Source organism: Bombyx mandarina, chromosome 26, assembly GCF_030267445.1.
Source record: "Bombyx mandarina strain Sakado chromosome 26, ASM3026744v2".
In the NCBI taxonomy this organism is placed as follows: domain Eukaryota; kingdom Metazoa; phylum Arthropoda; class Insecta; order Lepidoptera; family Bombycidae; genus Bombyx; species Bombyx mandarina.
Window position 1 is genome coordinate 4,417,900 of NC_143232.1, and position 16,788 is coordinate 4,434,687.

Consider the following 16,788-nt stretch of genomic DNA (forward strand, 5'->3'; position numbering starts at 1 on the left):
ACACTGATTTTATAAAGTTGTCGTTTGTCGCAAAACATAAAGATATGGCGTAGTTCAAAGCCATCAGCCCATTTCTAGCATGCTAAATGTTATCGTATTTTGAGTACGTGTTTTTCTTAGACTATTACAATCTATTTTAATTGTTTTGCTGACTCTAAAGTCCGTAACATACTACCGCAGCGCACCCCAAGGAAGGTGCGCCGCACCATTTGAATCACTTTCGCTTGAGAGTGATTCAAATTTAAAACTTATCAAGGGACCGCGTGAAAAAAAAAACACCTACAGAACATTTATTCATTAATTACAAACGTCATTCCTTGTGACTTCCTCTCTAAAATCACTGAATTATTAAATATTTAACAAATTTACAATAGTGTTTTACTCACTGCGGAATAAAACTATTTTATTTAAATAGTTCCGAAGAGATTTTGTCGGTAGCCTGTTTCCCGAAATATCTAAACAGAATGTCTAAATATGTTTTGATGACATATTTTAAAGTGGTATTTATGATTAGTGTCATGATCAATAGATTCCGACCGAAAAATGGATTTTTCGGATGAGGGCTCCATAATGAATTTAAATACATATAGATAATAGTTTTAGGACATCGACTTTCTTGAGATCCTATAAAATACGTTTTAATTATTATTTTTGTATGTTTTAAGCATAATAAATTATGAAATTTTATATAATCAATCATATTAAATCGATATCATAGTCAATAAATAATGTACAACCCAAAACAGACGGCCGAACTGACGTGACAATGACATTTGGCGCGCTAAACATGGCGGATTTTCGGCCTCATTAGACGGAGACGGAGATATTTACGTATATTCATGTTTCATTTTATGTACGCACTGAAATACTGTTATATTGTTTTCCTGCGAGTTAAAGTGCTGAGTAAGAACGAGATAGATATATGTTTATGTATGTGCCTTCAAAATGGGTGCTATTTATATAAGCGATTGTACGTATAGAACATTATGTCGTGTCCCTACATATAGGTCTATGGTATGAACACACACCTTCGTTGTTTTAACCGTTGTTTAAAAAACGGCCACTATTGTTATGATGCTACCACTGATAGCTACTGCTAGCTAACAACAGTAGATCGAGTATCATCAGCTTCCACTATCGCCTTTAATTCGTCGTTGTCGACTTTAGTTATCGGGCGACGCAGGGGTTAATTTTTTTTAAATCTAAATTTCAAAACCATTAGAAGCAAACGCGAGTCGTGCATTCGTTTGTAGCGTTCAAACCGCACACGCAATTAATGTCGTTGAATTTAGGATATATTGCCAGCCATAAACACAGATTACGTTTCCAATTGCCAGTATTGTTAAACGACAGCTTCATAGGTAAAGAAATATTTAAGAAAAAAAAAATAGATAGATATATCTTTACATCGTGAAAACGATATTAAGACATTAATTATTTTTATTGTTGCTTTTGTAAACATACTAAAATACGCCACGGCAGCAAAATATATATTTATAAGAGAGAAAAAAACGCACCGATTCTCGGTTCTGCTAATTCGATGTGTGACAGGTAGCCGTCATACAACACAAGATATTTGACAGATGCCTGTCTCTCGCTTACGTTTTCTAGATGAGCTCGCATATTATGTACTAGTTCCGAAAACCAACATTAAGACCGTCGTCGGCCTAGCGAGCATTATCACCTGCTCAGTGGGAGGTCCTTTGTCGCGGTCCCAAAAAATATATGTTTAGATTGATTGATCCTCACCAGGCCGGTCGAAGGGTCGCGAGAAATAGAACTTGTCGACGTCGTTGTGCTTGTAGTACTGCAGGATCTGTTCGGCGACGGGTTTGCCGGACAAACGTTTGAGCTTATCGCTCATTATCGGATCGACGGCGTTAATTTGAAGATCTAATGTTTGAATATTAAGGATTTTGTAACATGGTAATTCCATTTTTTCGAATGGTTACGGCGAAGGTATATCGCACCACACAGCCTAAGTATTAATTTATAATGTTATATAAAAAATTATATGCACTAAAAAGATATGAGGTTGATTTATTTGATACAGTAATCAATTGGGATGAAGTTGAATAAAATGTCTCATAGGTCTCATCTACTGAGATTTCATTGACTTCGGTAGCAGTCAACCCGCAGTCATGCGTTCCAGTTTGAAAGACTGCCATTAGGATTCCAATGTCGAAATCACGGTCAACCGTATCTACATACTAGCTCGACGCAAAGCATCCCCGCTTAATACAACACATCTTAAAATCGACGGTATTATGCGGTAGGCAGCGGCTTGGAAGTCCATGGGCGACGGTAACCACTCACCATCAGGTGGGCCGTATGCGTACAAGGGCAATAAAAAAAAACCCAATCGGCACTTTTTTGAGATGAAAACTTTCGAAAAAGGATACATTGTCCTTCGGATTCCGTGATATCCTCGCCGGGCGGGTCCAGGCGCGGCAACACTTCCGCGTCGGGCCACTCGTCCAGCATCCTCTCGATGAACTCCTGGAGTTGCTCGTACTCGTTACCGCGGTATATGAAGCCCTGCGACGGTATCGTGCTGAGGCAGCCCTAATGATAATTAAAAATTTAACGTAAGCACAATAGGGTTGTGTCACGCTATTCAAAAATTATTATTGAAGATTATTTCGAAGCTATTATTATTAAATAGGTGTTGGACAACCTGCTGTGACGGGTGTAGTGTAACTCTTCGACATCACAACATCAATGCAACCACTTACCGCGAGATGAGGTCAACATCTATTCTATTGTATAACAGCTGATCCAACCATCAGACCGGGGACTTTTTGGCGGGAACGCGAGGAGTGAAGTTGTGTGATTTGTTTTATTTTGTCTATTTAGTGTTTCTTCGGGTTTAAATGTGTAATAATAGTGGTTTATTAACTGTTTAATATCTGTGAAAGTGCACAAATGTGGGAAAATGAAACAAAGCCGCTGGACGTAACTTCTCGGGATCCTCCAAAAAGTCCACTAAAAAAATCTTAGTAAATGACCACCATTTTACTGAGATTATATTTCATCCCATTTCATTTCTTTTAATTTCATCCCAGTTGATTAATGTTTCAAATTAATCATCTTCATTTCATTTCACTCCATAATATCATTTTTCATAAAAATATAAATTAAAATAAGACATGACTTAAAGGTCTCAGTTACCAGGTCATAAAATCCCTTAAAAAAAATCAGACCGGAACGCAGGGCTGTTTCGAGGCAGAAATAGTCAGGACGGTTACACTAGTTAGACGGACGGAGACATTAAACCAACCAGATGGGTGTAGGTCTCTCCAATTGCACGACACTGAGCACCATCCTCAGCTTCTCTCATCCACTTCTTGTCGGCCGACCTGCATAAATCGATCTCCATTGAGCCTGAGGGCGTTCTGGTCTACGTTCGCTAATTCGCAGCCTCCACTCAAAAACACATTTTCTCCAACGGTCCTGCTAACATGGTCAGCTGGCAAGCCCATTGCCACTTCAGTTTACTAATCCGCTGTGCTATGTCAATAACTGTGGTTCTCTGTCGGATAACCTCGTTCCGGATTCGATCCTTCATAGAAACTCCAAGTAAAGCAAGCACTTAAGACATAATCACTAACCAATGGTTTCCTTAATATCTCGGGGAATCCCTTCCCGTGATATATGACCCGGAAGTATCCCGGATGCGACCTCCGGGATTGCAGCATCGAAGCGTAGAACTCGGCCAGCTGACTGTGCAGTTCCGCCAGCGGCCCGTAGCCGAGAGCTTCCTCTTCGTAAACCGACACGAGCTCTTTGACTATATCGACCGCCAGCTCCCAGAGTCCGCCGCGTTTCAAGAGCTCAGCTATTTCAAAATAGAGATGTTCCTGAAAATACATTGTTTTAAGGGATTTTATGACCTGGTAACTAAGACCTTTAGGTCATGTCTTATTTTAATTTATATTCTTATTTTTATGAAAAATGATAACATGGAGTGAAAAGAAATGAAATAAAGATGATTAATTTGAGACATTAATCAACTGGGATGAAATTAAATGAAATGAGATAAGATGATATGGGATGAATATATTCTCAGTAAAATGGTGGTCATTTACTGAGACTTTTTCAGTGGACTTTTTGTAGGATCCCGAGAAGTTACGTCCAGCGGCTTTGTTTTATTTTCCCACATTTGTGCACTTTCACAGATACTAAATAGATAATAAACCACCGTTATTACACATTTCAACCTGAAGAAACACTAAATAGACAAAATAAAACAAATCACACAACTTCACTCCTCGCGTTCCCGCCAAAAAATCCCTGAAAATACATTGTGCATTAGAAGCATTGCGCATTTATGTTCTAGATGTCTATGGGCTCCAGTAACCACTTAACACCAGATGGGCTGTAAGCTCGTCCACGCATCAATCAATCAATCAAGTTTGTAAGGAACAAGAAGTGGTTCTTCAGCCTACCTTTAGCTCTCTATGCGTCGTGTGGTCGTCGTGGTTGAGCGTGGGATGGCGCAGTCTGGGCGGGAGCGGGTCGTGGCTCCAGGACAACAGCTTCGCGTGCAGCCGCAGCGTGAGCCCAGCCTCGGTCCACTGCTGGGCCGCGCGGTACATGCTGGCCAGCTTGTGGACGTACCTGCAATACATATACAACGTGTCCCAAAATTAAACTTTTTTTTTCCCTACCTAAGCCTTGAGAGGCTATATCAGCGTAACCTTAATAGGTGAGCTCACGGGGCTCAAACCTGACGACGTTGCTAACACCAACCCTAGCAAGAGCCGTGCTTCGCAGAATCTACCACTGGATCTGAATCGCGACCCACTGAGAAGATCCGGCGAGAAACTCAGTGGGCTGTGTCTGTGGGTTAATTTACTCGTCGAGCCCTTTGTCGCAAGGGACGGGTTCGACGACTTAAAAAGTGAAGTGGTTACCGGAGCCCATAGACATCTACAGCGTAAATGGCGCCACCCACCTTGAGATATGAGTTCTAAGGTTTCAGTACAACGGCTGCCCCGCCTTTCAAACCGAAGCGCATTGCTGCTTCACGGCAGAACTAGGCCGGGCAGTGGTCCCTATCCGTGCGGACTCACAAGAAGTCCTACCAGCAGTAAAAGTTCGTTGTGGGGTTTCACAGCATACCGTATGTACATGTGCGGGCGCTCGATCTCCTGGTAGAAGTGCAGCACGGTGGTGGTGAGGTGCATGCGGTGCGGCGTCGGGGAGCGCAGCGCGGCCGCCCGGTACTGCAGCAGCGTGTCGAGCTGCCGCGCCGCCGCCGCCACCAGCGCCAGCCCGCACGCCCGCAGCGCGCCCGCCGCCGCGTCGCACCGCGCGCCGCACGACGTCACGAACCGCCCCCGCCACTGCAGGTCACCGCACCCCCGCTCAACCAGCACATCTAGCTTGTCGATCAGCTCGCTCTCTAGCTCCTTCAAGTAGTTCTCTGTAAATCACATTATCACAACATACCTTTAAACGAGCAATTCTTGTATATCTATATAATCTGAATCTCGGAAACGGCTTCAACGATTTTCATAAAATTTAGTATACAGGGGATTTCGGGGGCGATAAATCGATCTAGCTACGATTTATTTTCAGAAAATATTGTTTTATTCGTGTTTTCAATAATCAACTTTATCGATAATTAACTTTATGACTCGTCCCGACATCTATTGGCGAATAAGGGCAACTAACCACTTTAAAGACAACAAACTGGTGTTATGAAAAAAAAAACCGAGCGAAACTTGGTCATTGTCTAGTCACTACATAATATAAAACAAAGTCACTTTCTCTGTCCCTATATCCCTATGTATGCTTAAATCTTCAAAATTACGCAACGGATTTTGATGCGGTTTTTTTAATAGAGGTTTATATGTATAATAACATCCATTAAATTGTGGAGAAATCAATAATAAATTACAGTTTCCGAAGCGAAGCGAGGGCGGGTCGCTAGTAATCTATATATTAATACGTGAAGCAAAAGCTTTGTACCCCTTTTTACGAAAATAGCGCGGACGGACGAGTATGAAATTTCCCACACTTATAGAGAATTTAGAGGAGAGCAGGATACTAAAATTGTGCATATATATAATATACATGTTGAAGGTGTCGCATCTCTTATACACAGCATTCTCTATTACAAGAGCAATCTGATTTAAGGATGAAAAATGAAGAAAACCATAATACTACACTACACATCGAAAAAGAAATTTCACTTCATTCACGTGCGTGAAGTTGCACGCGCACATTTCTTTTACCTTTCTCTCCGCCGGCAACACTGTGGTTGTATTCTGTTTGCATCATGTCAAAGAATATCGGTATTGTAGTGTTCCGGACTTCGTCGTCGCGTAAGAAACTGACTTCGAGGAACGGAGTGACGAGGCACGGTATGAAGGAGCGCTTGTGTTCGCCTGTTAAAGATAAAAATACACTTATAATAATATGTGTATTCTATAATACTGAGATGTTACTTTAAGGAAGACTTTTGTTTTGATTTTGTTCTTTTTTTGTTTATTGTTGTTGTTTGTTATTCTTTTGTTAATGCACCTAGCATGCATTATCTCTGCACCACCCTATGGTCAACTGGAAGTAAATGCCCATGGCATTAAGTCCGCCTGTGCACAACTTTTGTTTTGTGCATAAACTATAAATAAATAAATAAATACAACCGAGCACAACCGACCGTGCTCATCCGTGAGCACTGAAATTGTAACAGGTATTCGAAATGATATCGACAGGTGAAAGGCTCTTAGGTTTAAGCGACATTTATCCTTATAATTAAAGGTGCCTTTTTTTTTATATTAGCATTAACAGTTCGAAATTTTTTATCGAATTTCAATTAAGTTTACTTCTTTTTTTTAATGCTTAGATGGGCGGACAAGGTCAAAGCCCACTTGGCGTTAAAGTTTGTGGTCATATTGAGAATAGATTAGTATTGTATGTCTTTAATATTATTTGTCTATAGTGTAGTCTTAGCGGCATCTGTGATTATATAAGTTTATTAGTCTTTGACAATAGAACCATAATAAGCCTCAAGTTCAAGCTTATAGTTTAAATTAGTAATTACAGTCGAATTTTCAGGGACCACTAGCATTAAGAAAGACTGAATAAAAATCAAGTTTGTGTGAAGCCATCAGCTGTTTCACTGGCCCAACCCGATTAGAAGACCACACATATACAGCGTGAGGCCATATATATATATATATATATATATATATAAATAAGTTTTTTTTTGCTTAGATGGGTGGATGTGCTCACGGCCCACCTGGTGTTAAGTGGTTACTGGAGCCCATAGACATCTACCACGTAAATGCGCCACCCACCTTGAGATATTAGTTCTATGGTCTCAATATAGTTACAGCGGTTGCTCCACCCTTCAAAGCGAAACGCATTACTGCTTCACGGCAGAAATAATAGGTAATACATACCCAAGCTGTACCACATGTCGCTGAGGCATTGCGCTAAGCCCCTTCTTATGTCCCCGTACAGTTGCTTGACGCGTTGTTTCCTCGCTGCGGTCAAGGTCTCCAGCTGGAGAGGCGCCGACGTGCCCAGGGCCGCCCCGGCACTGAACCAGGCCTTGCATTGTGCGCGGACTTTGGCCAGAGACTCCGTGTCTTCGGCCGTGTTGAGGCGGTCTTGAATGGTCGTTGATAGCAGCCTTTTGTGGACAGAAAATTAAGTTTTCAACTAAGAAGTACCGTTGGAAGAATCGATTCGTGAATTCTAAAGGAAAATGTAACTTTGAAAGGACAATCTATCGTCGCAGTAACTTAGAAAATCGTCACATTTGGTTTTAAATTTGAGGTCGGTACATGTTATAGTTCACGATCAAATCGAAAATCTTCAACTTGTCGATCACGGAGACACTCAAAACAGTTCTGAGCAACGATTTATTATTAAGAACCTGTTTTTTTTATTGCTTAGATGGGTGGACGAGCTCACAGCCCACCTGGTGTTAAGTGGTTATTGGAGCCTATAGACATCTACAACGTAAATTCGCCACACACCTTGAGATATAAGTTCTAAGGTCTCAAGTATAGTTACAACGGCTGCCCCACAAGCAGAAATAGGCAGAGTGGTGGTACCTACACGTGCGGACTCACAAGAGATCCCACCACCAGTAATCACACAATTTTTGCGGGTTTGATTTTTATTACACGATGTTATTCCATCACCGTGTAAGTCAATCGTGAACATTTGTTAAGTAAATATTTCATTAGAAAAATTGGTACCCGCTTGCGGGATTCGAACATCGGTGCATCGCTCAACACGAATGCACCGGACGTCTTATCCTTTAAGCCACGACGACTTCAAACCTCAAACTTTCAAACCTCTTACCTCAGAGCATGAAGCATCACATAATGCTGTAGATGTAGCATATCCGCCCAGTGCGGTCTGAACACCGGTCGCTGAACCAACATCACTATCAGGCCCAGCGCGTCGTCAACTAGGGAGCCCGATCCGCCGGCATTTTCCGCTTCAAGCGCCTTCACCACCATAGAATACTGATCTTCGGACATTTGCCGCACCATGTCGACCAGTACCGAAACTATTCGTCGCTGTTGTGGTTTTAAAAAAAAGAAAAATACTGTTTATCATATTAAATTTCATAAAATATGTATCCTTATATCTATACTAATATATAAATCTACAGTGGTTTTACGGATGTTCCGTTATAACTACTGAACTGTGCATCTGATTAACTTGAAACTTGGTATCCATGTAGAAAATACATGTACTTAATAGATAGGCTAATATTTATATGAGTGTTGGACTCCCTACACCAGTTGCGGGGGCGTTAATGATGAGAATCTTTGTGGGAGCGAGAAGTAATAATGTCAAGTTGAAATGCCCAGCGAAACGGACGGGTACAACTAGTCTTAGATAAAGCTAACAAACAGTAGCTAATGGAGTGTGCTGTCTGTATCGTAGGAGGAATACGGAGGCATGAGCTATTTTATTTCTATGCTTAAATGGATGAAGCAGCTAACGTCCTACCCGCTTTGCAAAGGCTACCGAAGTCCGTAGACCTAACGTGGATGCCGCCACTCACCTTGAGACACGAGTCAAAAGTTTCAATTGCATTCTATAGCGGTCGTCACATTCTTCAAGAAAGAACGCATCCTAAGTTCAAGGCATAAATTAGTAGAGTGGAATCCGTGTATTTACCACCCACAATAAGTTTTGCCAGTAAATAGCAGTTGGTGATCGCAATATGATGGTATGGTACACGGAGAATGCTTCTGCCCATTCTCCAGTGATTCCTTAGTCATCTTCCAAAACAAACAGCGCTAAAGGTCTCAATTCAATAAACGCGAGTAACGCATACTCACAACAATGTTCTCATTGGACGAGCTAGGATGTTCCTCGGTCCCCCTCTCTTGAATCATCACGGTGGCCGTTTTCAATACTGTGGGCAGTAGTCTTCTAGCTAATTCCGCTCGATCATTCTCGACGGGTCCCACGTCATCGCGAGCGAGTAGCGTCAACACCTCGCCTAAGGTTTCCACGCAGAGTTCCACCTAACCAGAGATTTACAATTCAAACAAGCGATCGCTAAAGACACTCGTCCCAATCTAGATATTTTGATTGATGCTTAATTTGTTAACACACCTCTTTCGTTTCGATGCGATTTTATATTTTAATTACGAAAAACTAAAACCCATTAATCGATATTGCCCCAACTAATGTTACGAGTCGGGAGTATTTGCAGTTAATAATATTTAACAAGTAAAGAACTCGAACATTCGTTGTGTTCGATAATTTAGTGATTTCAAGAGTAATTTTACACCAATTCAGATACCTACGTATTAAATGGAAATCGTTCGAACTCTGAGCTTCTTTTAAATGTAATTGAGAATTTAAGAATATTGTTGCTATGTGTTACGTAACCTTAACCGGGTCTTATCTAAGTAACAAACCTTGATCACACACTTCGAGTACGCTGCTTGAAATTAAAAGCTTTATTAGTATATATATTCCTAAAACTGTTCATAGACACCATACCGCGTAAAATGTATGCAGATTATGTTTAAGCATGTTATAATTTTAAACGAATTCCATATTCCAAAATTACGAAAGTCGTTTAAAATTCAATGCGAGATACGATCGCGAACCGATAGTTATGTACATGGTAATATAATATGAGAACGAAAAACATCGTAAAATAAGTTTTGTGAGTTTTTAATTTTCAACTGATATGCATCACCTGAAATCTCACAAGCTACTTAATACAATAATAATATATTTTGTGAACACGAACAATTTATAAAACTTACTATGTTTTTGCTGTCTAGCACGAATAAGAGCTTTGCGTCAGAATTAGTCGAATCGACACTATAAAACGCCCGTAAAAGCACAGCGTACAACTTCTAAATTAACTGTTATTCATAATCACACTAGTAATACTTTTGGACAATCTCAAAGCAATCAGCATTATTTCTCAACAACAAGTACCTATTATAACTTCATATCTTCCCTTCTATATCTCGATACGAAGCTAAATCTAATTAACCTATTACGAAAAAACAAATACTAAAAACTATTAAAAATAAATTAATTAAAAATAGCTATGTAAATTTTAAACAGTCAAGTTATCATAGGCATGTTTGTTAATAAATTATATATGATAAAAAAAAAAAAGTCTCATCAAGTTATCTGATAGGTGAAGGTTGATCTTCCATGGTCTCCTGTACTATAATAACGATTAACCTGGTTTAGAAGTGTCATTTCTTTTCTCTCTAATCACAATCGCATAGCCCTTATCCAGCCGCGTGTGAAAGCAATAATGTTACTATATCATATCGTTATTATATTATATCATATCGTTGTTATATTATATCATATCGTTATCATATTATGTCATATCATTATTATATATTATATCATATCATAATGTTATTATACATACGATTTGCTGGTGATGCGTTGGATCGTGTAGTTTCGCAGTGTCCTCGCCTAGGAGTCTCGCTGCCTTGCCAACCAATCGCAACTTGAGCGCCGTCTCGCGGTACCACTGTCACACCCGACACTAAGCTAGTGCACGCAACTAACGCCCGTAATACAAATGCTTTATGTGTGATTTCACGAGAACCTTCCATCGTCTGTTCTTACTATCTTCAATTTCATGGATCTTTTTAAATATTTTCAGAAGCATCTATTGAAAACTTATCCACATTTTTAATTTAGTATGAATTCCCATTTATACTTTTGTATTGAATTACCCTCAAATTAGGGCTTTACGAGAATTTAATTTGGGAAAAAAGTGGAGAAGCTGTAAGTCACTGATATCTAAGAAAAAAAATACCAGAATAGACGTGTATCTAGATTCAATTCACTTAGATATCGAATTGCAACCGACTCTATTTCCGTAATTCGGGCATTAGTTAAAACGTACACAAACACTTGACCGACCATTATTAACGAAAAAAAATTAAAACATTTATTAAAAAAGTGTAAAAAAAAATTTTAATCTTCATTCTAAATCCATCAAAGCTTATTATGCTTTAATAATGATCGGCCGTCCCACGCGATAGCTGTCAGTTTCGAAATGTCACTTCAAACGTCAAACTGACAGCTGTCGTGTGTCAAACATGCAACACATCAAGAGTTTGCACACAATTTAGTTTTCAAGCGACATCGATGGCTCGCTTGTTGCATTTTTAATTTTTAATAAAAAAAAGTAAAAAAAAAACATCAATTGCAAAGTTGCCATGTTACATTTAAGAAGAGATATTCACCGTTATCGTTATAAGATTAAGAACGGAAATTTACCCTAATTATAGTAAAAAAATAAAACATATTGTAATAAGATTAAACGTAGTTACATATAATAATGTAAATATAAAATATGTGAGCGATACACAAAAATAATATATAAAAAAAACACATAATGAACATAATAAAATACGTAAAACAGACGATAACGTGTGACAATAAGAAAATGTTAGTTTAAATTTTCACACAGACAGACAGACACACAAGAAGACGGATATTAGTAAAGCGTCATTCTAATTGAATTTAATTATTTTTTTCATAAACATTATAAGATCGATACCGACTTTTTGAAATCTTCATGTTTTAATGAGATGTGACCTTTAGTTTTTTTTTCTAAGGTTACATCTGCCATTGTATTATGATTAGAGCTTGATCAATTCTAATTTAGAAAAAATCTACTATAAATAATAGTATTACTATTATTTTACAACTATTTTACTACAATTTTACTATTATTTAAAACTATTGAATCAACGGCCAAATAATTCGCTAAGTACCTATATTGACTTGGTAATCAGACCTGAAGCATCAAGAGCTGTATAAAGTTTGAACTCAAACGACAATAAAATATAAATCGTGTATATAACACAAACAAACAAACAAAGTCTAACAAACAAATAAAGTCAATAGTAATATTTGCGGTTGATAGCACTTTTTAGTTACATAAATAACAGACGATAGCTCATTTTTATGACTGAAATTATGATCTCTGTTTTTTGTAACTTAACTGATACTTATATAGGTAAGTAGTCGATTTTAACTGCCCATTGGACTATGAAACAGAAAAATAAACGCTATATTTTATTTGTTTTGTTTCCCAAACGTCTTGATTTGTTAACCTCGCTTACGATCTGTGCCAAACACTACACGAACACACGTGAACACACTACATGCTCGCACACAAAGTGAGATTAGTTATAAATAAATATTAATAAGGAAAATAGTGATTGATAGGTTAGATTTTTTTTACAGTGACAGGTGATTTTGGTATTTATTTATAATCAAGTTAGAACTTACATTTGTGTGCACATCTCACGATGCGGGTGCGACGGGGGACATTTTTTTTAATATTTTTTTCTGTTCGTCTTTTAGCTCCTACCAAATCTACTGCATGCATTTTACGTAATACGGTTAGTAACTATGTTTAAAACACCTTTAGTTTAAAATATCGATTAGTGTTTCGATTTTATGGAATAGATAGAAATTGAATTCAAACTAGCGACGACTACATTTACATATATGTATATGGCAATGAACTTTATTCTCATTGTGATTTATGTCCAAAATTGAATTTGTTTTTATTCACTGGTCATTCAACGATAAATAAACTATTTAAGATTTTCGAGAGGTTTTTATTTTGAGCGACATTTTTGCAACTTAACAGGAGAGCCATATAAGCTTAAAATTTGGAAAAAATATCAAAAAAATCTCCTTCTGTTATTTGAACGGGGTAAACTTAATTGAAATTCAAATAATTAAAAACATCGAACTGGTGATGCTAATAACTAATAGATGCTAATACTAGATAGCTAAGCTAATACCAAATAGAACGCATATTTATTTACAAAGATAAATCTCGCGTAAAACAAACAACCTTTCTACCCTCGATATGCTACTAATATTACCATCAAAATTAAATTTATTATAGCATTTTTCGAGTTCAGTCAAAATCACAATTAAAACAAAGAACTTTAAATATTTTCATCTCTAACTCTACTATGACATATTAAGACAACATTTAAATGTGTGTGGCGGGCCTCATGCATCGGCGTGCTGTGCTTACCTCGTGTTGATTCCGCGTACACGAACATATGTACTTCGTTGTCGTAAAATCAGTCAATACTATCGATTCGTATAGAATACGAAAGCATTTTAATCGATTATACTTAAATAAACTTTAAGTCTATTTAGACACGACACAATTAATGTCATTTTATCTCTATTTTATTTTATTTATTATGTTATAACTGATAATTTTCTTGAGAACATCCACTCGACAGCCCGAATTAAAGAGACTAAACAAAATCGATTATACACAAATCGATACTATCGACTGAACGACAGAGACCAAACATTAACACATAACAAGTGAGGTGCTTACATACCATTACACAGTGGCTTTGAACACGGGACGTACACAATGTTATTGACGAACACTTTGTTCACGTGATTTTACTAGGAAACATTAAATTGAACGATGCGGCATCCATAGGGTGTGAGATAATGGAACATAAGACGCGATAATGGAGTTTGGGAGGTTATGAAATTACGATCATACAAAACTGTGTCTAATTGTGTTGGCTCTGTGATCGAAATTAGATTGATAATCAATCACTTTACACTCATTTTATGTATTCACTCAACTACATTACACATATCGCACCTTTAGAATAGAGGTCGCTTAATCCAAAGTTCATGTTTTTTTTTGTATAAACGCCAAAAATGTATTTGAGGAATTTTGTATATTTTCAGTTTTGATTTTAATACTTTAAGCCATAGGGCACATACCTTAAAGAATGCGCTTGCTTTAAAAGAGACGGAAAGTGTACTTTGTTCTTTACTAACTAGCTTTTCTAACTAATATAAATTTGGTTTTTCATTTTAAAAATTTAATTTTACAAACTAATAGAATACACGTCTTTAAGTGGTTATAAATATAAAACTCATTTTCTTAAAAATGTTGATTAAGCCACTTCAATTCTAAATATGTCAATTCTAAATATGTCATGCCACTTCAATTCTAAATAGGTGCGATATGCTCTTTTGCTTTTCTAATTATATTTTTCTTGACAACACTAAAGTCATCAATCGATTGACAAACACCGGAGAGTAATGTACTCAACTGTTTTCTCTATACTTATTTATTTACAGATTTGTTCATATTAGAGTTAGGTATATTCGCTTCAAGTGAGACACACGAAATTACCATAACTAAAAGTAATGAATATAATTTTGAATTTATATCACGGAATAGTTAATATTTTCCGGCTTCGAAAACCAAATTCAAATTCAAATTCAAAATCATTTATTTCAACTTAGATGCCAGTATAACACACTTGTTGAATGTCAAAATATAAATAACAGTGTAAACTCTACCACTGGTACCAAAAAAAGCCACAGTCCTGAGAAGAACCGGCGAAACAAACTCAGCGGGCTTTTTTTTGTCTTTTCTCAAATATTTACTTTTTTAGTAAAAATATTTACAATAAACGAAAAAACAAGTCAAAAAATACAATTAAAAAATAATAATAATAATCGAAAATGAAAAGGCCAGGAGCGAACGCACCATTTCCTCACACCGTGAAAATTGAACAGTGAATGCCTTGGAGTCAAAATGGATGTTAATATGTTTATTAATTGTATTCAATTAATATTTCCTAGTAATATATTCGGGCTAAAAATTAGAACTTTTATAAGGGTAGCTTCTCGAATACGAATGGCGGGGATTTTAACTTCGATTAGTGATTACGTCATACGTGTGTATATCATATGACGTAACCACATAGTTCGGGTGATACGCAAGAATGTTCGTCTCATATAACACCACTTGTTCGTATTCGCGAAGCAATCCCGATGCGAACTAGCCCTTAATTAAACTTATACTTACGCTAAAAACATCTTAAGCTCCATTAAAAAACGGACGTCACAAATATATATGGTTACAAAAAAAAATATAAACAAAAAATTTAAAACTCAATGATCTTCGAAAAAATTGTGTACAAGATCACTTGATTCTATTGCAAAGAAACATTTAGATATCTATTAAAGAAAAACTTTTATTTTAATTGAATCAAAAATTTAAGACCGATTTCAGTTGGTATCTATTCTAATTCTATAACAATATTCTGTGTTACTGTTTCTTCAACTAATTAATTACCTTAGTATTTATTTTTGTTTAATCAACCACACTTATGGACATAGTGTTTTGTTGAAAAGACAAACAATCAGAATTTCATAAGGAGAGGACATACACTTTTCATAGCTCACGTTTTGCAAATGCTCACAAGAAGTTTCCACGATGGAAACCGCGTAATAAAAACCGCAAAAAATATGATCTACATGATTACTTGTATGTAATAGGGGCGCGTTGGTACCGGTCATCGTAGTCGTCAAATACGACGAAGAGTTCGACGAGTGAACTAACCCATAAACAGACACAGCCCACTGAGTTTCTCGCCGGATCTTCTCAGTTGGTCGCGTTTCCGATCCGGTGCTAGATTCAGCGAAGCACTGCCCTAAGGCAGTAGGGATAGGGATAGTCTTAGCAATTCTCTCAAGCTGAGCCCGTACGCTCAGTTACCTGTCCGGCATCAGTCGAAGTACTCAACGATACGATTTGAAGCACATATCATTCAATAAACAATCGATCAAATAATAACAATAGATGATGCCGAGCTTTGCTCGTGTGTATTGTTTTATTATGGAAATTTAGAGTTTCTTCGGGCTTAATAAAAATGGTTTAACTATCATAACAGTGGTTTACCATTTGTGAAAATGTACAATTTGGAGATTTTTTTTTTTTTTTCAATGAGTCCACTAGAATAGTTTCAGCAAATAACCTGATCTCGTTTCGTTTAGTTTCATCTAAATCGATTAAAAACTCGAATGAATCATTTTTCATATAACAGAATATGTACACGTGTATTTAATATATCGAACATTTATATAAGACTAGCTGACCCGGCAAACGTTGTTTTGTCCATATATAAGATTTCTAGGGAATTTCTAGTGTAGAAAAAAAAACTTCATTTAATCACATAATGCCTCATTATAACAAAAAAAATACGTCTAAAAAATCAAATATAAATGTTAAGGGTGGACAACCCTTATCACTTAGGGGTATGAAAAATAGATAGTAGCCGATTCTCAGACCTACTGAACAAGCATATAAAATTTCATAAAAATCGGTCAAACGGTTTCAGAGGAGTATGGTAACTAACATTGTGACACGAGAATTTTATATATAAGATAACACTGGCAACAAAGGCGTCGCAAAAAGACAATTGCCATGCATAAAAAAGAAGA

General features: G+C 37.2%; 1 protein-coding gene across 3 annotated transcripts in view; it reads right to left on the reverse strand.

Moving 5' to 3' along the window:
• The window catches only part of mbc (dedicator of cytokinesis protein myoblast city), a 67,012-nt gene that overhangs the window by 15,394 nt on the left and 34,830 nt on the right, over window positions 1-16,788 (reverse strand). For 2 of the 3 annotated variants that reach the window (XM_089738907.1, XM_028181210.2), the window contains exons 19-28: window positions 10,898-11,002; window positions 9,321-9,509; window positions 8,326-8,546; window positions 7,413-7,645; window positions 6,243-6,395; window positions 5,125-5,428; window positions 4,449-4,620; window positions 3,612-3,860; window positions 2,403-2,565; window positions 1,750-1,893 (exon numbers count right to left, since the gene is read on the reverse strand). In XM_089738907.1, the coding sequence (XP_089595033.1) occupies window positions 1,750-1,893; window positions 2,403-2,565; window positions 3,612-3,860; window positions 4,449-4,620; window positions 5,125-5,428; window positions 6,243-6,395; window positions 7,413-7,645; window positions 8,326-8,546; window positions 9,321-9,509; window positions 10,898-11,002 (1,933 nt within the window). The remainder of the gene's footprint in view (window positions 1-1,749; window positions 1,894-2,402; window positions 2,566-3,611; window positions 3,861-4,448; window positions 4,621-5,124; window positions 5,429-6,242; window positions 6,396-7,412; window positions 7,646-8,325; window positions 8,547-9,320; window positions 9,510-10,897; window positions 11,003-16,788) is intronic. The other variant, XM_089738908.1, reaches the window with a different exon arrangement.